This window comes from Acinonyx jubatus, chromosome D3 (genome assembly GCF_027475565.1).
Source record: "Acinonyx jubatus isolate Ajub_Pintada_27869175 chromosome D3, VMU_Ajub_asm_v1.0, whole genome shotgun sequence".
Lineage (NCBI taxonomy): Eukaryota > Metazoa > Chordata > Mammalia > Carnivora > Felidae > Acinonyx > Acinonyx jubatus.
In genome coordinates, this window is record NC_069392.1 from 19,993,960 (window position 1) to 20,018,595 (window position 24,636).

The 24,636-nt window shown below is 39.1% G+C and overlaps 3 protein-coding genes and 1 gene segment (V, D, J or C); 1 reads left to right on the forward strand and 3 right to left on the reverse strand.

Moving 5' to 3' along the window:
• LOC128312485 (immunoglobulin lambda-1 light chain-like) overlaps positions 1-24,636 on the reverse strand; it is a 442,895-nt gene that overhangs the window by 334,513 nt on the left and 83,746 nt on the right. The gene's annotated exons all lie outside the window — the stretch shown is intronic.
• Positions 1-24,636, reverse strand: part of LOC106988621 (immunoglobulin lambda-1 light chain-like) — a 505,411-nt gene that overhangs the window by 321,084 nt on the left and 159,691 nt on the right. The gene's annotated exons all lie outside the window — the stretch shown is intronic.
• The window catches only part of LOC106988734 (immunoglobulin lambda variable 5-39-like), a 603,934-nt gene that overhangs the window by 306,975 nt on the left and 272,323 nt on the right, over positions 1-24,636 (reverse strand).
• LOC106988955 (zinc finger protein 280B) lies at positions 4,164-24,126 on the forward strand. Of its 2 annotated transcripts, XM_027044128.2 has the most exons (3): positions 4,164-4,316; positions 5,130-5,187; positions 21,750-24,126. In XM_027044128.2, exon 3 carries the CDS (start codon positions 21,822-21,824, stop codon positions 23,454-23,456), a length of 1,635 nt encoding a protein of 544 aa, XP_026899929.1. In that variant the 5' UTR covers positions 4,164-4,316; positions 5,130-5,187; positions 21,750-21,821; the 3' UTR covers positions 23,457-24,126. The 2 variants fall into 2 exon arrangements, with proteins under 2 accessions (XP_026899929.1, XP_026899930.1); XM_027044129.2 differs by lacking the exon at positions 5,130-5,187 and having other exon boundaries at positions 4,185-4,316.

Consider the following 24,636-nt stretch of genomic DNA (forward strand, 5'->3'; position numbering starts at 1 on the left):
TCTCTTGGAGTTGTAATGGTACCACATTATTGTTTTTATCTACATCTCCCTAATGAGTAATGATCTGGAGAATATTTTTTTTTCATATGATTATTGGCCACTTGAATACCATCCTCTTCTATTAAGTGTCTATTCAAGTCTTGCCCCCTCTTTTCTCTCTCTCTCTCTCTTTCTTTCTTTCTTTTTAAACTAGACTGTCAATTGGGAAGGGCATGACGGAACTGCAGGGGTGCTGGAAATGTCCCATATTTTGACCTGGATGGTGACTTCATGGGTGTATGTATGTACATTTGGGTTGGTGCTTCATGTTGCATCATACTTAAGAAATTATTGCCCACCTAGGACATAAATATATTCTTCCTATTTTCTTTTTGGAGCTTTACTGTCTAGCCTTTAGGTCTATGATTCATCTGAAATTTATTTATTTTTGTCTATGGTGTGATAAGTCAGGGTATCCAGGTTTATTTTTTCATATGCTTATTCAAATCAGCACTAAGAAGACCACTCTCTTCTCACTGTATTGCAGAGGAACCTTTGTGTAAATCTGGCAGGTGACTGTATATATATTTCTGGACTCCATTCTATCCCATTTCTTTGCTTCTCTAATCTTGTGGTAATGCCATACTGTTTCAAATACTGTAATTCTGCGTAAGTTTATGTGATAGTTAATTTTATGTGTCAACTTGACTCGGCTAAGGGATGCTTAGATAGCTAGTAAGACATTATTTCTGGGTGTGTCTGTGAGGGTTTTTGGAAGAGATTAGCATTTGAATCAGCAGACTGAGACCAATCCATTGAGAGAGACCCCTAAGAGAACACAAATAAAGGAAGAGAAATCTCCCCCTCTCTTTTCTTGAGATGGGACATCCATATCTCCTGCCTTTGGACAACAGAGCTTCTAGTTCTTGGGCCTTCAGACTGACTGATTTATGCCAGTAGCTTTCCTGGGTCTGTGGCTTGCCGATAGCATATGATGGGTCTTTGTCTCCATAATTGCAGAAAACCCATCTCTCTCTCTCTTTTTTTATCCTATTGGTTCTATCTTTCTGGAGAACCCTGACTAAGACAGATATCTGGGAGTTTAAATTCTCCAGTGTTGGTGTTCAAAGTTGTCTTGGCTATTCAGGTGCTTTGTTGAACTGAAGTGATTATAGTGGAAATCCTTGTCTTGTTCTCAGACTCATATACAATAGTTCATCATTAGTCATGGTGTTAGCTGCAGGGCTTTTTGTAGCTACCCACTGACTTTGGGGGAATTGAGCTAGAAAGCTATAACAGAAAAATAACTGAGGAAAAAAACCAAAATTCAGAAATTAAGCAATATAATTGAAAATAAGACTGGGACTAGGGTGTAGGAAGGCAGGAGACAAAAGTGCAAAATACCATTCCTACACTTTCACAAATCTCTTGAATGCTGTACTCTATGCTCATTCTAGTCTTGGTTCTGCTTCTAAATAACTCAGAGCTCCTATGAGAAAATGATGTGGGAAAGGAAAATATTTGCAAGTGAATTGTATTGAAGCAGCAAAATTTGTAAGATAAAGCTAAAGTGGTTGTTAGAAGAGATTCATATTTAAGCTGCATATATTTGAAAAGAAGAAGGGTTGGGGTGGGCAAAATGGGTGAAGTGGACCCAAAGGTTCAAACTTCCAATTATAAAATAAGTCATGAGGAGGTAATAATACACAGCATGGTGACTATAGTTAAATACTGTATTGCACATTTAAAAGTTCCTAAGAGAGTAAATCTTAAAAATTCTCATCACAAGAAAAAAATTTGTAGCTTTGTTTGGTAATGGATAGATGTTCATTGGACTTATTGTTGTTATCATTTCACAATATATACAAATATTGAATCAGGACATTGACGCATGAAAGTAATGAAATGTTATATATCATTGCACTTCAAATGGAAGAGAGGAAGGAGAAGAAGGAGGAGCAGAAGAATTGGAAAACTAATGATCTAAGTCAGTGCTGTTGACAGAAGTTTCTGCAGTGATAGAAATGTTCTGTATCTGCTCTAATATGCCACATGTGTCTACTGAGCCATTGAAATGTAGCTAGTATGACTGAGGTACTAAAGTTTTTATTTTATTTAATTTTGATTAATTTAAAATTAAATTTAAAGGTAGGAAAAACAAATATTCCTTACAAATGAATTCCATATTATTTCTGTACTCTCAATAATTTGTGTATCTCATAGATTCTCTCCTTTCAATGAGACTACATGTCCTTTCCTGAGGGTAGGCTGGATTTAGTGGCTTGCTTCCAAAGAGTAGGATATGGAAAGGAGAAAAAAGTAACTTTGCAGTGGAGAAATCAGTGGTAAGTCATAGGGATAGGATGTATCCCTGATGGAAGTGGTAAGGACACATCACCTCTGTGGTATAATTCTAAAAACCTATATCCCCAGCGCAACCAGGAGGAAAATACCAGACCCAAATTGAGAGACATTCTGCAAAATCTCTGACCCTTTAAGGACTCCTTAAAATTGTCAGGATCATGAAAAACAAGGAAAGTTTAAGAAACTGTCAGAGACCTGAGTAGGCTAAGGAGAAACTATGACAACGTAGTGCAGTATCCTGTACGGGAATCCGGCACAGAAAAAGGACATTGGAAAAACCAGTGAAATGTGAATAAAGCCTGGACCATAGTTAATAGTAACTTACTGAAAGGTATTGAAGTAATTTTGAGGCCTAAAGGAAGTCATTTCCCAAATACACATTTTAGACATCAAAATATTTTCTCTTTATCTACATCCTCTTCATTTTGACTATGGTATACTTCACTGAATAGAAATCCTCAAATGCAAAGATCAATGATATTTAGACTGTGTTATCTGACCCTAATGCAACAAGATGAGAAATTCATAAAAGAACAGCTTTTTAAAATCCCACAGATTTGGAAAACAAATACCATATTACTATATAACTCTTGCGTTAAAAAGAGAATCACTAGGGAAATTAAGACATATGTGGAATTGAATGATAATGAACATATTATGAAGCAAAAATTGTAGGACACAGTTAAATTGGTACTTAAGTAAAATAAAGTAAATTTATAGCATTATATACAAGAGAAACAAATGAGAATTTACAAATAAACATCCCAGACATTTATCTCAAAAGATTGTAAAGAGTATAACATTGTATGGTGACAGATGCTAACTACACTTAGCATGGTGAGCACTGCATTATGTATAGAATTGGAAAATCATTACACTGTACACCTGAAACTAATATAATATTGTATGTCAACTACAATACAATTAAAATTTTTTTTAAAATATCGTAAGAGGAACAACAGAACCTATAGAGATACTAAAAAAGAAAACAATGAGTGGATAATATAAATGAGCTAGAGATGAATATAACATTGTTGATTAGCAAAACCAAAAGCTGTCTTTCTTTTTCCTTTCAAAAGATTACTAAACTAGACAGGCTTTCTGGCAGAAATGGGCAATTAAAAAAATTCTATAAAGGGCTAGATAGCAAATATTTTAGGCTTTTGAATATGATTTCTGGAAACGAATCAACTTTGCTGTTTTAACAGGAAAGCAGCCATAGACAATACCTAAAGGAATGGGTATGTCTGTGTTCCAATAAAACTTTATTTATGGACACTGAAATTTGAATTTTATATAATTTTCAGATGTCACAAAATAATATTCTTTGTGCTTTTTTTCAAGCCATTAATAAATGTGAAGTTCATTCTTCGGTCGCTGCAAACTATACAAAAATAGGTGCCAGGCTGGACTGGATTGGCCCCAGATGCCACCTCAGGAGTGTGGGCGCCAAGCCCAGTTGTGTGATCAAGGTCCCTTAAACGTGGGGCTAGCAGCTGGTGCTTTTATGAAAAAGGTAGCACACCTGAGAGGATTATGAGAGCTAACTAAACTCCAAGCTGACAAAAGTATCCCCTGATGGATTGGGAGCCCGCCCTTGACCTTGAACCCCGGCCCGCTCTGCAACCTCGACTTCCCAAGACATCTCCGAAGACTCGGGGTGACAGCTGCAGCGCTCATCCCCCTCACCCCGACCCTGCGCCCAGGGATCACCAGCAGAGGCGCCAGAGCGCGCGCAGGCGCCGGACCCGGCCTCGCCGCCAATCAGATCGCAGCGCCCAGAGCCGCGCCGGCCTCGGGCCCCGCACCTGGCGGCCAATCACAGATCGCAGCGGGCGCGCGTGCGGAGGCGGCGGCGGCGGCGGCGGCGGCGCCTGGGCCCTGAGGAGGCGTCGTCCCCTCAGGCTTCGCCTGGGGAGCACCTCGGGGCGGTGCGCCTCCGGCAGCTCCGCGACCGCCGCGGACAGGGGCCGGTAAGGACGGGGGCGTGGCGCGGCCATAGTGTGTTTCCAGAGGGGAGATGGGAGGGATTCCGCGGCCGCAGTCTCGCGGGCCGCTCCGCTCCCGGTCTCGCCCTGCCGGAGAGGCCTGTCCCTGCGCCGCGGCCTCTGAAGGGAGTGTCGGGTGAGCGGCCCCCGCCGCGTCCTGCGACCCCGGGTGCGCACACCCCCTCCCCCGATCTTTGCGGGCGCCTTTCAGGAGGCCTCCCCTCCCCCACGCGGGCGGGGCGCCCCATCCCCCAGGCCCGGGCCCGGCCTCGGCGTCCTGGAGAAGGGGCCTGCCCTGCTTCCTGACACCCTCCCCGCCCGCGGCCCACCTCGCCCGCCCCGCCGGGGTCGCTTCTGGAACTCAGCGCGTTTAAACCTCGCAAGCCAGCCCTCTCCCCGTTCTGGACGTCTGTGGCCCAGACCCTTTCAAAGGGATTCAAGCATTTTCAAATTCATTTATTGCTCTCTTGCCTCCCGCAGCGCCTTAGTTTCTTGTGTGCTGTGTCTCTGCCTGGACTCTATCTCAGACCCTTGCACGCTAACGAAGGCCCCCTGACAGCCAGGACCCAGGGTGCTTGCCAGGCTTTGGATTTGGGCGGTTGGCAGGCACAGTGCTTTCTTTACGGAGAGAGGGTAGATGGGAGGAACAGGTGTGGGAGAAAGGAACCCAGTTTTCTTTTCTGGTTAAGTGTGAGATGCTTCAGACACATCCAGATGGTAGTGTCAGATAGTCAGTGGGACGTAAAGCGTTCCTGTAACATGGAAGTAACCCTAACCCTCCCTTCTGGTTGCCTCAAGGATGTGACCTTCTGCCTGGAGTAGCTCAAGTTCTTAGAAGTTTCAGTGCACACCTGAGGTAAGATGAAAGGTCTTTGTACTAACAGCCAAGACTGTGTCTTTTTTCTTCAGGATCGTAGATTTTAAGCTATGTGAAACTGACTTTCTTTTTCCTTTACTCTGGCAGGAGGCTAAAATGGGTTGATACACATACCTAAGATTTCAGCTAAGGTAGTAAAGTATTAAAGTGGTTCCTTCAGGGTAATGTGTATTGGTTAAGAATGGTGACATAGAGTTAGTTTTGTTCATTTCTATGCCCTTTTCCTTGAGGGCTTTATTTCATGAAATAATTGAATGTGATTGGGTAGGGGAGGCCATAGGAATTCATTTCATGCCAGTAGGCACAACAATAAGTTGTAGGTCCAGGAACTTGTGTATATAGCTCAGTGAGACCCATTATATAGTTAGTTATCTATTGCTGTGTAACACATTGTCTCAAAACTTAATAATTTAAGAAACGTTTATTTCGCCGTTTGTCATAGCCTAGGATGTAGCTGGGTGATTCTGGCTCAGGGTATCTTAGGAGGTTGTAGTGAAGCTTTTGGCTGGATTGGCAGTCTGTCAAGACTTGACTTTTGTTGGATGATCCATGTCTAAGCTTTCTCACCTGACTTTTAGCAAGGGGATCACTTCTTCACTCTGGATCTCTCTACGGAGCTGCTCACGTCATGGCAGCTGGCTTCCCTCAGAGTGAGTGATTCAAGAGAAACCTTGTACCCAAGATGAAGTACAGAGCCTTTTAAAGAAGTTACATACCATGACTTCTGTATTTGCTTAGTCACAGAGGCTAACCCTGTGATGGTGTGGGAGAGGACTACACAAGAGTGTGAATAAGTAACAGGAGGCAAGATTCACTTGGGGCCATCTTGGAGGGTGGCTCCCATACCCGTTTATCCACCATTCCAACTCTTCTCCATATTCACCTATCATTATGAGTGAATTATTTGGCTCCAGGCTAAGGGCAAAACCTCTCCTTGTGTGCTAAATCCAAGCAGTTTTTGTTTATTCAGGAATATTGTTCGAGCAAGTCTCCTCTTTGTCCTGGGTTAAGTTTTCTGTTTCTCTGGATCATTCTCATCAGCAAACAGACTGATTGTAATATTACCTCTCATTAAAAAATCCATCTTTTGATTGCACATCCCTCATCTGCTTATTTTATTTCATATTTTCATTATAGGAAAATTTCTCCAGAGTTGTCCATATTTGCTTCCTCCAGTTTTCCCATTCTTCTCTAAATCCACTCTTGTCAGGGTCACCAGTGAATTTCATATTGCTCAATCCAATGGTCAATTTTTAGTTTTTAATTTATGTGATCTATTGGCAGTATTTATCAGTCGTTCATTTCCTCTTCCCTGAAAATAACTTTTCATTTGGATTGCAGCATGCTTCTTTTTCTCCATTCTCCTTTACCACCTCCCCACCCCCACCCCCACCCCCACCACAGTTGGCTGTAAGTAACTGTTCCCTTTTCATATCCTTTTCTGCTTTCTTCTCATGTTCCTGACCTCTAACCAATGGAATGCCTGAGGGCTTGGATATCAGACCTCTTTCCCTAGATGATCTCATTCAGTCTTGTGTTTTAAATAACATTATATGCCAAAGGCTCCAAAATCTGTGTACTTAGCCCAGGTCATTCTCTGAGTTCTGTCTCATATTTACCTGCTCCGCATCACCCCTTATATGTGTCATCCTCTTCTTCACATCTCAAATCCAGTCAGTCTGTCAACAAATCTTGTGGGCCTTCAAGATTTTGATCTAGAACCTGACCCCATCTCAGTACCTTTGTCTCCTAGTACAGTCATTTTTTTTTTGTTTCTATTAATTCAGTAGTCTCTTAACATGATTTCCTTCTTCCAGGAGCAGCAGAGTGATCCTGTTGAAATGAAAGATCATATCACTCCTCACTCAAAACCTCCCAGTGACCTGTCACAGAGTAAAAACCAAAGAACTTAGAATGGACTACATTAACGTACTACAATGAACTAATTTTTGATCTCATTTCCTTCACATTGGCTTGCTTATTATGTTAGCCTCTTGACCGGTCCTTAAATTTGGTAAACGAGCTCTTGTCTCGGAACCTTTGTATTTGCTCTTCTTTCTGCTGGAGAATTCTTTCCTAGATCTCTATAACCATGCCATACAGATACCAGCCTGCCTCCATACTACCTGGCCCATTTCCTGCTTTATTTTCTCTGTAGTATTTATAACCATTTGAAATTTTATGCATATGTATATACACATATAACATAACATTTTATATGTTTTTTGTTACTTTATTTACATATCAAAATATGTAATGTGTGATACTGTAATATTATATGTAGATATTTTTTAAATGTATTTCCCAGTTACGTCTGTTGCAGTGTCAGCTCCCTGAAGAAAGGGTCTTTGTTTCAATCGCTACTGTATCTCCAGTACCGAGACCAGTACCTGGCACATGGTAGGCTCACCAAACACTCACTAATACTCAGATTCCTTACAAACACCCATCTTGATCCTTCTCCCTCCCCCTTTCTCTGTGGTTAGGAGGCTGTCAGACCTGTGCAGTTATCATTCTGTTCCTGTGTCATTTCTTTGTTTCTTAGTCTTTTGTGAATAGGGGTATGTTCTAATTCTACTGATTTGGTATGCTTTATAGTTGCAGTTCATCCAAAATTGTGAACATCAGGACATTGCCAATATTATATGTATGACCACACATAGAACCTTTTAGGGTGATCTTTCCATAGAATAACAATTTCTCCCTAATTTCTTAGGGAAAAAAAGAAAGAAAAAAGAAAAATTCCCCCCTCCTCCTTTCTTTGGACCCAGGAGTTCTGATACAGCAATATTATGTTAGGGTCAATTTGATACGAAAAAAAGAATAGAAGCTTTCTTCATCTTTTGGTTTCATAACACTGAAAAAATAGGAACAAAGTTATCTTAACCTTATCCTTTGTAAGTTCCTTATGTGTCAATGTCAAGTGTTCCTAGATGCATTCCTTATTCTTTCCTTTAAATGTATAAATCAGTCATTTGAGTAACACTGAATAATAGAGTTCTGAGAGTTCAGCTTAAGCATTAGTATTGTATATATTTGAAAACAAAATATGGATGCTCTGTGGAAGTCTTACCAGTATTATTTTCCCTGGGAGCTTCCCAATAGCAGGGAGATACATGTTATATAGCGATTCATGATAGGGCCCACCTGGCGTGCATAGAATTTGCTCTCCACTTTCACAATGTCCAGTTTCCTTATAATTAGTTTGACTAATTTATCACCCAAACGGGGATGTTTTTAAGAGTGAAAAGTGGCACTTTAAAAAAATACATAGGGACAACAGGTCAAACTGGATTGCCCTGGTCAAATTAGGATATTTAGCAATCCTAATAATAAAGTCGGTGTTCTAAGTCCTTAGTATCAGGGTAATGTCCACTCTACAAGAAGATATCCATTCATCCCTGGGAAGGTGTACCTCCCACTACATATTTGTACATTGGCTCTGTGATACTAGTTTACCTCTTTTTCTTGGCTAGATTAGTTTGCATTATTACGATAATCCTAATTACCTAACTCTTGTTACATGAATGGAGTCTGGTTAGGGGCTTTGAAAATTTAGTATCACTTGTTAGGATGTGGGGGTCACACCAGCCTATTGCTAGGAATTTTTTTTCTTTGAGATATAATTCACATACTATACAATTTACTCCATAGAGTGCAAAATTGAATGGTTTTTAGTATATTCACAAAATTGTGCAGTCTTTACTGCTACCTAATTCAAGAACATTTTATCAACCCTAAAGCCCTGTGTTAGTTTCCTGTGGCTACTATAACCAACTGCCACAAGCTTGGTGGATTAAAACAACAAAAATTTATTCCCTCTCACTTCTGGAGGCCTAAATCAAGGTGTTGGCAGGGCCATGCTACCCTTGACACTCTAGGGGAGAATCCAGTGCTGGCCTCTTTCAGTTGGCAGTCTTTGGCTTGTGGCCATGTCACTCCAGTCTTTTTACAATGCTTTGTTCTGGTGTATGTGTGAAATCTCCTTCTGCCTCTCTTTTAAGGATATTTGTGATGGTATTTTGGACCCATTTGTATAATCCAGGGTAATCTCCCCATCTCAAAGACCCTTTCCAAAGTTAGGTAACATATATGTGTTTCAGGGATTAGGATCTGATATTTTGGTGGGCCATTATTCAACCTACTACATTCCTCATTCTTTTTTCCTCCCAACCCTTGGCAACCAGTAGTTTGTCTCTATAGATTTACCCATTGTAGACATTTTATGAGAGGAGTCATAACAGTATGTGACCTTTCTGTGTCTGGCTTTATTCACTAGCATGTTTTCAAGGTTCATCCATATCACACATATACAGCAGTACTTAATTAATTTTCATTGCTGAATAACATTCCATTGTATGGTTATGCCACAGTTTATCCATTTATCAGTTAATGGACATTTGGATTTTTTGCACTTTGTGGCTTTTATTTTTAATGCTGCTGTGAACATTGTTATGCAAATTTTTGTGTAGACTTATGTTTTCAATTCTTTGGGGTATATACCTAGGAGTGAAATTGTTGGAGCATATAACTCTGTATTTAATTTTTGAGGTGCTGTCGAACTGTTCTCCAAAGTGGCTGACCATTTTATAGCAGTTTTACCAGCAACACATGAGGATTCCAATTTCTCCACATTTCTCTGCAACACTTGTTAGTGTTCCTCTTTTTGATTGTAACCAACCTAGTGTATGTGAAGTTGTATCTCATGATTTTGATTTACATTTCCCTAATGACTAATTGTGTTGAGCAATATTTCTTGTGCTTATTGGCCATTTGCATATCTTTGATGAAATGTCTATTCATATTTTTTATTCATTTTTTTAAATACATTTTTTGGGGCGCCTGGCTGGCACAGTCGGTTAAGCGTCCGACTTCAGCCAGGTCACGATCTCACGGTCCTTGAGTTCGAGCCCCGCATCAGGCTCTGGGCTGATGGCTCAGAGCCTGGAGCCTGTTTCCGATTCTGTGTCTCCCTCTCTCTCTGCCCCTCCCCTGTTCATGCTCTGTCTCTCTCTGTCCCAAAAATAAATAAACGTTGAAAAAAAATTTTTTTAAATACATTTTTTGTCGTAAAACAGGTAACATAAATTTTATCGTCTTGTGCATTGTATTTTTTTCATATTGTTTTAAAACAGATCTCTAGAACTTTCCATCTTACAAAATTGAAACTCTGTATCCATCCCATTAAATAACATACTTCTTTTGTCCCTCTTTCCCTAGACCCTGGTATCCACCATTCCACTTTTTGTTTCTTTCTGTTGCTTTGGCTCCTTTAGATACTTCATGTAAGTGAAATTGCTATAGTATTTGTCTTTTTTGTGACTAGCTTTTTTCATTTAGCATAATGTCCTCAAGATTCATGGGTGTTGTCCTATGTGAAAGAATCCCTTCTTATGGCTAGATAATATCCCATAGTATGTGTGTATCACATTTTTAAAATTCATTCATCAGTTGATGGACATTTGGGCTGCTGCCACCTTTTGGTTATCATGAACAGTGCTGCTGTGAACATGGGTGTGCAAGGATCTCTTCAAGATCCTGCTTTTCATTTCTTTTGGATGTGTATCCAGAAGTTCTGTTTTAATTTTTTGAGGAACCTCTGTTGTTTCCCATAGCAGTTGTGCTATTTTACATTCCAATCACAGCATATAAGGATTCTACTTTTTTTGCATCCTTGACAACAGTTGTTATTTTTTTTCTTTTTTTTTTTTTAACGTTTATTTATTTTTGAGACAGAGAGAGACAGAGCATGAACAGGGGAGGGGCAGAGAGAGAGGGAGACACAGAATCTGAAACAGGCTCCAGGCTCTGAGCTGTCAGCACAGAGTCCAACGCGGGGCTCGAACTCATGGACCGCGAGATCGTGACCTGAGCCGAAGTCGGCCACTTAACCGACTGAGCCACCCAGGCGCCCCCTTTTTTTAAATGTTTATTTTTGAGAGAGAGAGACAGAGTGCAAGCAGGGAAGAGGCAGAGAGAAAAGGAAGCACAAAATCTGAAGCAGGCTCCGAGCTTTCAGCACAGAGCCCTATGCGGGGCTCGAACTCATGAACTGCAAGATCATGACCTGAGCCGAAGTCGGATGCTTAACCAACTAAGCCACCCACGTGCAAAAGTTGTTATTTTCTGGTGTACTTGTTTATTTTTATATTTTTTGATAGTAGGCATTCTAAGGGGTGTAAAGTGATATATCATGGTGGTTTTGATTCACATTCCTCTGATTACTGGTATGTTGAACATCTTTTCATATACTTGGCCATTTGTTTATCATTTTTGGAGAAATTTCTATTTAATTCCCTTGCCCATTTTTTAAATTGAGTTGTCTTTTTACTCTAATGATATAAGAAGTCTTTATGTATTGTGGATATAAGTCCCTTGTCACAAATAGGATTTACACATATTTTCTTGCATTCTCTTTTTTTTTAATGTTTATTTTTGAGAGAGAGCATGAGGGAGGGAGGGGCAGAGAGAGAAGGATACACAGAATCTGAAGCAGGCTTCAGGTTCTGAGTTGTCACCAAAGAGCCCAATGTGGGGCTCGAACTCACGAGCTGTGTGATCATGACCTGAACTAAAATCAGATGCTTAACCAGCTGAGCCACTCAGGCACCCCTATTTTCTCCAATTCTGTGGGCAGAATTTATATTTAGTTCTAATCTGTTTTATTTTTTGTGTATGGTGTGAGCAGAGGTCCAACTTCTTTCTTTTGCATATGGTTGTGTAGTTGTTCCAACATTTGTTGAAAAGACTTGTCTGTTCCCCACTTAATTATTTTGGTATTTTCGCTAAAAATCAGTTGACTGTTAGTGTATGGGTTTATTTCTGGACTCCGAATTGTATTCCATTAATCTGTGTTTCTATCTGCATGTCAGTACCATATTCTTGATTACAGTAGCTTTGTAGTAAATTTTGAAATCAATGTGAAATTTTCAGTTCTTTTTTCAAGATTGTTTTGGCTCTTCTGAGTCTTTTGCATTTCTATATGAGTTTCAATTTCTGTGAAGAAGCCAGCTGGGGTTTTGATAGATCAGTAGTCTTGCCATCTTAACAGTATTAAGTCTTATCCATGAACATAGGATGTGTGCATTTACTTAGATCTTCTTTAATTGCCTCAGTAATGTATTCAGTATAATTCAGTGTTTTCAGTATGAAAGTCATGCAATTTTTTTGGTAAACTTATTCTTAAGTATTTTATTCTTTTTAATGTTGAGTGTACATAGAACTGTTTACCTAATTTCAGTTCAAGGTGTTTATTGCTAGTGTATAGAAATATAATTGATTTTTTATATTGATCTTGTATCCTACAAGCTTGTTGAACTTGTTTATTAGTTCTAATACTTGTTTTGTAGATTTCCTATGGATTTTCTATATGTATAAAATCATGTCTTCTCCAATATAGTTTTACTTCTTTTTTCAGTCTGAATGCCTTTTTACTTTTTTTTCTTGCCTAATGTCCCATTGAAGGACAATATAATATTGAATCAGAGTGGTAGAAGTGGACACCCTTGTCCTGTTCCTGATCTGACAGGAGATGCTTTTAGTCTTTTTACCATGAAGTATGATGCTAGCTGTCGGGTTTTTACAGATGCCCTTTGTCTGAGTAAGAAAGTTCCTTTCTCTTTCCAATTGTTAAGTGCTTTTTTTTTCTTCCCTCATGAAAGGGTGCTAGATTTTATATTGTGCTTTTTTTGCAGGCAGATATGGGTTTTTTGGCTTTTTTCTACTAAAATGGTATAATGTTGATTCATTTTCGTATAATAGACCAACTTTGCATTTCTTATGTAAATCTCAGTTGGTCATGGTCACAGTTCTTTTTATGTGTTATTGAATTGTGTTTGATAGTATTTTGTTAAGGAGTTTTACCTCTACTCATAAGAGATATTGGTATATAATTTTTTTTGGTGTGTGAGATCTTTGTCTAATTTTGGTATGAGTAGTACTAGCCTCATAGAATGAGCTGGAAAGTTTTCTCTCCTCTGCTAATTTTTGGAAGAGTTGAAGGATTAATGTTAATTTTTCTTGAATTGTTTTGGTAGAATTTACCAGGATAGTCATCTGATCTTGGATTTCTCTTTTGGGAATTTTTTTTTTTTTTTTTTTTTTTTTGATTACTAACTCAGTCTCTATTTATTTTGGATCTATTTATATATTTTGAATCTATTCATATATTCTGGGTCAGTCCATATTTTTGGAGTCATCTATTCTGGGTCAGTTCGTACTTCTGGAGTCAGTTTGGTAATTTGTGTCTTTCTAGGAATTTGCGCATTTCATCAGGTTATCTAATTTGTTGGAAGAGAATTGTTTATAGTGTTCCCTTAGATTTTTTTTTTTTTAACTTCTGTGTGGTTGGTAGTAATACTCTGTCTTTATTTAAAAAAAATAATATGTTAAAAAAAATAATATGTTGAGGGGCGCCTGGGTGGCTCACTTGGTTCAAGTGTCTGACTCTTGATTTCAGCTCAGGTCATGATCTCATGGTTTGTGAGTTTGAGCCCTGCATCAGGCTCTGTGCTAACAGTGCAGAGCCTGCTTGGGACTCTCACTCCCCCTCTGTGTCTGCCCTTCTTCTGCTCATGCACTTGCTCTGTCTCTCTCTCTCTCTCAAAAATAAATAAGCTAACTTAAAAAAAATAATATATTGAGGTAAAATTTACATAGCATAAAATCAGTCATTTTAAAGTGAAAGATTGAGTGACATTTAGAGCACTCAGTGTCGTACATCTGCCGCCTATATCTAGTTCCAAAACATCTCAAACATTCCAAAGTAAAACTTTTTTTACCATTAAGCATTTTCTGTCAATTTCCCCTTCTATCCCCTGGTAACCACCAATCTGTGTTTTGATTCTATGGCCTTACTTATTCTGGATGTTTCCTGTAGATGAAATCATACAATATGTGAACTTTTCTGTTTGGCTTCTTTCACTTTGCATGTTCTTAGGGTTTATTCAGCATGTATCAATACTAAATTCCATTTATTGGGTATAATTGACATCTAACATATGTTTATGTCTCAGGTGTACAACATGATTTGCTAGTTGTATAAATTGTGAAATGGTGCCCATAATAAGTATAGTTAACATCTGTCACCATACATAGTTAAAAATTTTTTTCTGTCTTGTGATAACTTTTAAAATCTACTCTCTTAGCAACTTTTAAATATGCAATATAGTATTATTGACTATAGTCACCATGTTGTACATTACATCTCCACAACTTATTTTATAACTGGAAGTTTATACCTTTTGATCCCCTTCACCCATTTTGCCCCCCTCCCTTGTCTCTGGTAATTACCAGTCTGTTCTCTGTATCTGTGAGCTTGTTGTTGTTGTTAGTATTCCACATATCAGCGAGATAATATATTTCTCTTTCTCTGTTTGAATTATTTCGCTTGGCATCATGCCTTCAGGTCTATCATGTCGCAGATGACAAGATTTCATTCATTTTTTTTATGGCTGAATAATATTCCATTGTTTGTATATACCACATTTTTTTTTCATCCACCAGTGGACACTTAGGTTGTTTCTGTATCTTGGCTATTGTAAATAATACAACAGTGAACCTGGAGGTGCTGTTATTCCCTTTATGATTCTAATATTCCAGTGTTTGTGTATACCGCATTTGTGTTATTTCCACCATTAAGTTATTGTGAATCGTGCTACTGTAAGCATGCATGTACTTTACATGTGTTTGGGTACCTCTTTTCAAAAGATCTATATACCTGGAAGCAGACTTGTGGGGTCATGTGATAATTCAGTGTTTAACTTTTTGAGGAACTGCCAAACTGTTTTCCACAGAAATCCTCTGATTTTTGCAAGCCTTTGGTTAATTTCCAGGATCCAAAAAGCTTGATTTGGATAATTTTTGCTATTGTTCTCTTTGCTTTTATGACAGAGGATATATTTGTAGTTTCTTATTCCACCATTTCCTATAGCCTCACTTTGTTGCTGGCATTTAACAAATTAACGTTCTCTTTTTTTTTTTAAACTTCTCTTTTTTATGGCTGTCTGCAACCTCTGTTTAAATCATTCACCACTCATCTGATACTTCCAAACCCTTTCTAAACACACAGTCTTAGAGAAAGAACTTCTGAACTAACCACCACTTTTAGGTTGAACTGCCATTCTGCTCATATCTACTTTGTGTATTCACGAAGATGTGTTTAACACTAACATGGTGCTCTTGGGATGAAAGGAAGAAAAAGGGAAAATGACTGAAAGTGCCTGACTGTAGTCATTCTCCTGAGTTCCAGGATTTCAAGGTTCTCACATTTGCTATAATAGTACACTTCAGGGATGCCTGTGTGGCTCAGTCGGTTAAGCATCCAACTTCCGCTCGGGTCATGATCTCACGGTTCATGAGTTTGAGCCCTGCATCGGGCTCTGTGCTGACAACTCGGAGCCTGGAGCCTGCTTTGGATTCTGTGTCTCCCTCTCTATCTGTCCTTCCCCCACTCGTGTTCTAGCTCTCTCTCTCACTCAAAAATAAATAAACGTTAACAAAAATTTTTTAAAAATAGTAAACTTCATTAGTTCCCAGACTTGAAGAAAATTGGCTGTTCCTCATATTTGAACATTTCCTACACCTTCTCTCAGCCCACCATCCTTTGTTGAATTTATATCTAACTCCTAGAAAATCATTTTCCTTTAACGAATATTTAAGACTTACGTGCCAGGACTGCTCTAGGACTTTGGGAGAAATCAGTGAACAGACAGATAAAAACAAAGAAAACAAGCTAAAAACAAAACAGAACTTTTCCAGTGGAAAGAACTGCGAGTCCAATGGAGAAAGAAAGGTAGTGAATATAATAAATACGTTCTTTGGTGATATAGAATGTGATGTTATGAAATCAGGAAGAATATAATAGAGCAGAGTCATAGGATCGAATGTTGGGTAGGTAGGAGTGTTGTACTTTTAGTTTCGGTGATCAGAACAAGTCTTAACGGTAAAGGTAAGTTTGGACGTGGACTTAAAGGAGATAGAACTGTTAGCCATGAGGATATCTGGGAGATAAGAGTTCCAGGCAGAAACTGAAGGGAGCAGCAGAGAAGCCACTGTGGCTGGATTGGAGTGAATGAGTGTTAGAATAATGGGAAAAGAGGTCAGAGAGATAGTGAGAGTGGAAATTGGTATTGAGGGTCTATAAATTATTGATTTTTCTGAGTCCAGTCTATAGAAATAATCATGTCTTTTGATAAAGAACCACCTTAGCTTAATAGTTGTTCCCTTCCTGGACTCCCAAGCTAGGTTAGACCCCATTTTTACACTCGTCCAACTATTGTGAGCTTATTTATGGACAAATATTTATGAAAAAAATTTTTTATTTTTATTCATTGCCCTAAAGTGAAATGTAAATGTCTACTGCAGTTTTAAGGATCCTGTGAGCCTCTCATTTCTTCTAAGGATCTGTGTTTAATGGGCATTAAATTTTAAGGCAGCAGATGTGTGGGATCAGTGGAAGAAAAGGAAAGAAGATTGGTGGGGAAGAGACATGAGTGCCGTGGGTGGGGAAAGAATAGGGGTAGGAATTTGGAGGAGCACTAGTGGGGTGAAAAGAGTCAGGAGCAAGGGAAGATGGTGAGGATAGGTAGCAGAGGAGTCCTGTTAGTCTGATCTCAAGAAGGTTCTAAGAAAGACTGGTGCCTTAAAAAAGCTGGTGTGTGGCTATAACAGAGATCCACTAAAAGGGCTGTTGTTAAAATTCATAGGAATAACCTAGGAGATGAGTTATCTATCACCTACTGCTTTCTCCGCTATCTTTGGCATGAAATCTTCTTATTAACTCCTCCTACAGCTTTTGGCAGCTTCCTTGATGGGGGATATGAAGTGATTTTTGAGGATTAACTCGTTAGATGTAGTAGGTCTTTGGCATGTCCAGCTTTCCTACCCCAGTATCTTAAGTTTCTAAATAGAAAATAAGGACACCAGAAGAGAAATGATAAGAAAATTCCCATGGTCTAATGTAATTCTTATTCTAAATGAACTCATTCATTAGTTTATTCACTTTAGGTCTGATTCTTTCTCTTAACTTTTCATCTCGAATGATTGGAAAGTTAATCAGCATGGTCAACAGCTAAAACTCCTTCCAAGATCAGTTGGGTGGAAAGTCTGGCATTGTTACTGGAACCTAGTTTATTTTTACTTTTTTTAAACAATAGGATTTGATTTCTCATAGTTTTGGAGGCTGGAAAATTCAAGATCAAGGTGCCAGCTGATTGGCTTCCCTCCTTCTGGCTTGTAGATGGCCACCTTCTCACTCTGTCTTCACACAGTGGATGGGAGATAAAGAAGAAGCAAGTTCTCTAATAGCTCTTCTTGGCGCTAATCTCATTATGAGGGCCCCACCCTCATGATTTATCTAAACTTAATTATCTCCTGAAGTTCGCATCTCCAGAAACCATCACACTGGGGGTTAAGACTTCAACATAGAGGGGCGCCTGGGTGGCGCAGTCGGTTAAGCGTCCGACTTCAGCCAGGTCACGATCTCGCGGTCCGTGAGTTCGAGCCCGTGTCAGGCTCTGGGCTGATGGCTCGGAGCCTGGAGCCTGTTTCCGATTCTGTGTCTCCCTCTCTCTCTGCCCCTCCCCCGTTCATGCTGTCTCTCTCTGTCCCAAAAATAAATAAAAAACGTTGAAAAAAAAATTAAAAAAAAAAAAAAAAGACTTCAACATAGAAATTTTGGAGGGACACAGTTCAGCATGTAGCATAACCTAAAATGTATTCTCTAGAATTGGAGGAATCATTTAACATGTAGGAATAATGGAGTGATATAATTACAGAGGTGTTTTAAGATTCATCTAGTGGTGGTATGGAATTGGTCATAATTTGAAGGACAGAGAGACCAGACAATTTGGAGCCTAGTGCTGATGTAAAAACATGAAGTAACCAATGGATCTAAACATAGAAATTGTGGGGAGGTGCTTTAATAAGAAAGGAAATGAAAGGTAGTTAGAAAGACTAATGCTTTAAAAGTTATTTAGAACCACTTAGAAGAAGTTTCTTTGAGTAATTTGATGGAGGTTGGGGAGGTTTGAACAGTTTTTATAAAATACAAGGAGAATAAAAATGAATCCAGTGAGACTCTTTGATTCTTAGGGACTAAGCAATTAATAGCAACATCACCAGAAATTCAGACATGAATTAAGTCAGAGTTCTCATGGGGAGAACGCAGAACTAGAATTCAGGAATCATGAATTTTAGTGCTGTCTCCAGACCTTACTTTAAGGTAACTTTAAGTAAAAGTATAAACTTTTCTAGGCTTTATTTTTTATTTATTTATTTTTTAAATTTTTATTTATTTTTTTTGAGAGAGAGAGCAAGCCTGGGAGGGGCAGAGAGAGAGAGATACACACAGAACCCGAAGTAGGCTCCAGGCTGTGAGCTGTCAGCACAGAGCCTCACATGGGCCTCAAACTCATGAATGGTGCAGTCATGACCTGAGCCCAAGTTGGATGCTTAACCAACTGAGCCATGCAGGCATCCCTCCCATAAGAACATTTTTGATTGGACATGTAGGGATTGCTACTGTCATCTAGTAAGTAGAGGTCAGGGATACTACTAAACATCCTAAATGCATGCAACAGCACTCCTCTCCCCCACAAAGAATTATCTGGTCCAGACTTGTTAGTGGTGCTTAGGCTGAGAAACACTGGATTAGGTGGCATTATCCTGGAGTTAGATGATTGAAGTTGAATATAGACATACCAAACCAATTTTCATTGATTAAAGAGCAGTGCTTTCAAACTTCTATGTTTTCTTGCATTAGCATATCTCCTAATTACATACTTGGTCTCAGTTTTAAGAAATTAAGAAGTTGTGGGCGCCTGGGTGGCTCTGTTGGTTGAGCTTCCGACTTTGACTCAGGTCATGATCTCACAGATAGTGGGTTCGAGCCCTGCGTTGGGCTCTGTGCTGACAGCTGAGAGCCTGCTTTGAATCCTCTGTCTCCCTCTCTCTCTGTCCCTCCCCTACTCGCACTCTGTCTCTCTCTCTCAAAAATAAACATAAAAAAAAAGAAATTAAGAAATTGTAATCACTATTCATGACACACTAGACTGTAAGCTTCATGCATTCATCGCTTTTCTTCTTAGTACTTGGTAGTGTCAGACCAGACCAGGTTGGGCAAGCAAAATATAATTGTGAAATAAGTGTAGAAAAGAATAAGTAATTTTTATTCTACTTAATATTCTACTTCCTTTTTGACTTATTTCCAAGTGGGTATACACATTTCAAGATTAAATATCTATGTGTTCCAAAATTATATGCTGATGTGCTGATTAAGTTAATGAGGGGTACATGACATATATTAGATGCCAATTTAATTTTTATAGATTGGATTTGAAGTGTCCATATTGGGCTACAATGAATTCTGACATTATGTTTTCAGAAGTTGGTGAGTTTATGAATCATAATTTAAAACCAGTGTTTTTCAAACCACTGGTAGTGAGCCATTGATGAGTCATAATTGATTTTGTGGGTCATGGTCAATTAAAAAAATAGAAAATATTAGAATAAGCATTCCATTTAGTAAAACAATTATTATTTATATGTGTGTAGTGAGATTCTGTATACATTGTTTTTTTATTTTTTTTTGTTTTTTTTTTTCTTACTATGGGCTGTGAGGAAAAAATGTTTGTAAAAAGCTAGCAGTTTTCAGTCCTTCATTGGCCCACAGAATATCTAACATGGACAAGGCTCTCCAACTAAATCATAGAAAATGTGGAAGTAATGGAGTACATACAGTCTGTTCTACCAAAAAGGTTCTTGTTAATGAAAGTTACCATTAACTCATTTAACAAATTCTGTATTTGTTGAACTCCCATGTTGTACCAGGTACTGTTCTTTGTGCTGGGGGTACAGTAGTCAACAAAAGACCATCCCTGTCCTTTGGTGTTTACATTCTACTCGGTAGGGAGTAGAAAAGAATCAAGATGGATAAAGTTAATAATGTGTTAGATGGTGATAAGGACTTGAAGGTGAGGGGAATGGAAGAGAGATTGGGAATGTGAATTAGCAGCTGGTTGGATTATTTGAGAACTTCTTTGAGAAGACTTGGAACAGAAGTCTGAAGATGGTGAGGAGCTAGCCATGCAGGTATCTGGGTGATGAGCATGCATATTAGAAGGACAGCAAATGAAAGGCTCTAAGCTCAAGGTAAAGTGTTTAATATGTTTAAGAAAAAGCAAGGTGGTTAGTGTGGTTAGAGTGAGTAGATAGGGGAGAGAAGTAGGACATAACTACAGGAGCAGTATATAGGATTGGAAGCATGGTTTTACAGGCATTGGAAGCACTTGGCCTTTTACTGAGCAAACCAGAAAGCCATTGGAGTGTTGTTTTTTTTTTTTAATTTTTTTTTTTTAACGTTTATTTATTTTTGAGACAGAGACAGAGCATGAACGGGGGAGGGTCAGAGAGAGGGAGACACAGAATCTGAAACAGGCTCCAGGCTCTGAGCTGTCAGCACAGAGCCCGACGCGGGGCTTGAACTCACGGACCGTGAGATCATGACCTGAGCTGAAGTCGGCCTCTTAACCGACTGAGCCACCTAGGTGCCCCGCCATTGGAGCGTTTTGAGCTGAGCAGTGATATAATCTGATTGAACAGAATCATTTTGCCTGCCATGTGGAGAAGAGACTTCAGTGGGGAAGTCAGGATTAGAGGGATAAATTTAGGACACATCAGTGAACAGACTATAAGGCCTTGAGGTGGGATGAGGTTATCAAGAGAGTTCATTCCTAATTTGCTAAGGCATGTGATAAGCATTTGACACTGAATTATACAATTTGTTGATTGTGTGTAGGTCCTCCTACTCTGTTCTTTGAATTTGACACTTCTGTATTAATATTTATAAAGTTAGTATGTATGAATCAATTGAGATGTTCATTTAATATAAACTTTTCTTCAATTCTGCTACAAAAAAAGGTGCCATTGAATGGTTGATGCTTTTTAAAACGAGCTATTGCCTTAAGTCAGAGAAGTAAGAACTTTTTGTTTTTTTAAGTTTTTTTTATTCAGTTTTTTTTTTTTTTGGTAATCTCTATAGCCAGTGTTAGAACTCATGACCACAGGATCAAGAGTTGTGTGCTCCACTGACTGAGCCAGCTGGGCACCCCAGAAATAAGAACTTTTGCCTTTAGGATACAGAAACACATTTAAAAGTTTTGAACTTGCCAAAGAAAGATGCAGCTGGTTTATGGCTGACTTAGAATTTCAGCTTAATTCTTTTCTGACTCCAAAGCCCGTGTTTCTATACACTGCAGAGTGGTGCCTTTATAAAGTAGTGTATCCTTTGCATGTGATTTTATCTAGAGATTAGTTATTAGAAGTTTTTCCTCTTTTTTAAATAGAAGAAATCATAATCAGCAAAGCTGTGATTCTGGAGCTGCACAGACTTATAACAGTAGCTTTTAAGCTGTAATTTATCCTTTGAGTCTTAATGTCCTTATCTATAAAATCAGAGTGTTTATAACTACCTTAGGGTTTTGGAGAGAAATAAGGTAATGAATTTTTCTGTACTTACTGATGTGTAGTATGTTTGTACTTAGGTGGCAATTTATATAAAGAAAGCACTGGGACTTGAGGCCACACCTTCAAGAATAAAAAAAAAAAATTAGAAAATGGAACAACCATGTATATTATGTGAGGAAGAACAAGAGCCAGAACCGCAGCAGAACATAGAAGAAACCAAACAGGTAGATGATGAAGATGGTGAGCTGATCTTTGTTGGGGTAGAACATGTAAATGACGATGCTGAGCTGATCTTTGTTGGGGTGACTTCAAATTCAAAACCAGTCGTTTCAAACATTTTGAACAGAGTCACCCCAGGTTCATGTTCAAGGAGAAAAAAGTATGGTCACCTCAGAAAAGGTACTACTTGCAAATTGCAGCCTATAAGTCATGTGACCCCTGTATCAGAAGCAGTGACTGCCTTGCCTGTTTCTGAATCTGAGTCAAGATCAACAGAAAGTCCTATTATTATTGAGCCTTTGTCTAAACCTGATTATAAAAGTAATTCACCACAAGTCGTGCCTAATAGCTCTTCAGAGTTATCTTCTCCTTTGATTACATTCACAAATTCATTGCAGCATCCAGGTGGAGCAGCACTTTCTGTAGGAGGTATGAATAAAAGTCCTTGCATATCAAAGCAACTTTCTACTGCTGAAGTAAACAATGTAAATCCCAAAAGGCTTAAACTCAGTGATGGAATCATAGGGGGACATGCTTCAGCTTTGTCCCCTTCAGGTATCTTTCATACAGTGACTGCTGAGCAAAGCACACCCTCAAACAGTGTTCATACCTCATTAAGCCATGTTCAGAATGGAGCACCTTTTCCAACAGCTTTTCCAAAGGACAGTGTTCATTTCAACCCTGCAGATCCTGTTAAGGAAAATAGACAAGCAAAAACAGATTTTTTGAGACTAGCAAGTCAAAACCAGGTTGTTGATCCCAAGAAAGGAAGTCTGGTCATATTACTTCGTGACTTTTATTATGGGCAGCATAAAGGAGATGGACAGCCAGAACAGAAGACTCACACAACCTTTAAATGCCTCAGCTGCTTGAAAGTTCTAAAGAATGTCAAGTTTATGAATCACATGAAACACCATTTGGAACTTGAGAAGCAGAGGGGTGACAGCTGGGAAAGTTACACCACCTGCCAGCACTGCCACCGACAGTTTCCCACTCCCTTCCAGCTGCAATGCCATATTGAAAGTGTACACACTACCCAGGAGCCCTCCACTGTCTGTAGAATTTGTGAATTGTCATTCAAAACAGACCAAATTCTCTTACAGCACATGAAGGACAATCATAAGCCTGGTGAAATGCCCTATGTGTGCCAGGTTTGCAATTACAGATCATCAGCCTTTGCTGATGTGGAAACACATTTCAGAACTTGCCATGAAAACACTAAGAACTTGCTCTGTCCATTCTGTCTCAAAATTTTCAAAACTGCAACACCATACATGTGTCATTATAGGGGACACTGGGAAAAGAGTGTTCACCACTGTTCCAAATGCCGGCTACAGTTTTTAACTTTCAAGGAGAAAATGGAGCACAAGACCCAGTGTCATCAAATGTTTAAGAAGCCTAAGCAACTGGAAGGATTGCCTCCTGAAACAAAAGTTGTTATTCAAGTGTCACTGGGACCTCTTCACCCAGAATCATTGGAAGTAGCATCCATTACTGTGAGCACGTCAGATTCTGAACCGTCACCCCCCAGGTCTAAGAGTAAAGTTTCCAAAAAACCTCGTTAATTCGAGTTTCAGTAAATCTAAAGCAGGTATTTCAATCAAAGTCAAAAACCCTATAAAAATAAAAAATACAAACCATACATTATTCTGTAGCATCAAACATAGTGAAACCAATGAGTTATTTATGAGTTTCTTTTTAAATTCATGAAATACAGTACTGTCTGATATGAATTTGAGATGTTATTTAAAATATATTACCTGGCTTTTGTGTAACTGTATCTGGCTTAACATATAAAAGGTGTTTTGTGTGTGTATGTGTGTGTGAGAGAAAAAAAGTGGAAACCTATTTATTTTGATATTTCATGTTACTTGTAAGTTTGAAAGCTCTAACTTCTGCAGATAGAATCTAGAGTTCTTTAAGTACTTAATTTTATTTTCAACTTTTTCCATGTCTTGAGGATTTCAATATTAACTCTAGTCAGACTGATATGACTTTGTTACAACATAGACTGTTACAACATGGTCCCATTTGCTGCTGAGCCCCTATAAGTGTCTCTCTTGTGCTGGTTTAAAATAATCGGTCTCTGAGAGCATGAGGGTGAAGTTGAAGAAGGTATGTCATGAATGGGAATCAGAAACTGGAAGATTAGTCAGTGGAGACTCCTTGTTCTGGTTGAGGGAGAGGCGTGCCAGTGCGCGCGCGCGCGCGCGCACACACACACACACACTCTCTCTCTCTCTCTCGCTCGCTCGCTCGCTCGCTCGCTCACTCCAGTCTGGGAGCCAAGGCAGAAAGAAAGAACAGTCTCAGAGTGTCTTCCTAGCACAAGAACATCCAAGGAAGCAAAAGTATTAAAATAAAACGCGGATGTTTGGCAAGGGGCTCCTGCAGACATGAAATAATTACTGTGTGTCAGTTGGCTTCAAATGGAGAAGAAGGGGTAATGAATAGATTGGGGGCTAAAGTCTGAAGCTCCAGTTGAGTGATCCAAAGAGGAATTCAGTTTGTTCTCGTCTGGCTGGCCTTTGGTCGGAATAAATTAGCCATATACCTCTCAGCTGCAGCAGTACAGAAAATAAAGTTTCCCCAGGGAAAGAAGCCCAGACATCCATAGTTTGAACTGCACTAGACCCATAGTTTGAACTGAAAAGAGCTAAACAAATGGTATCTACCTAGTTCAAGGACTGGGCTAAATTTAGCTCTCTTACTATTAAGTTGGAATGGGAGTTGCCCAAGAATAGT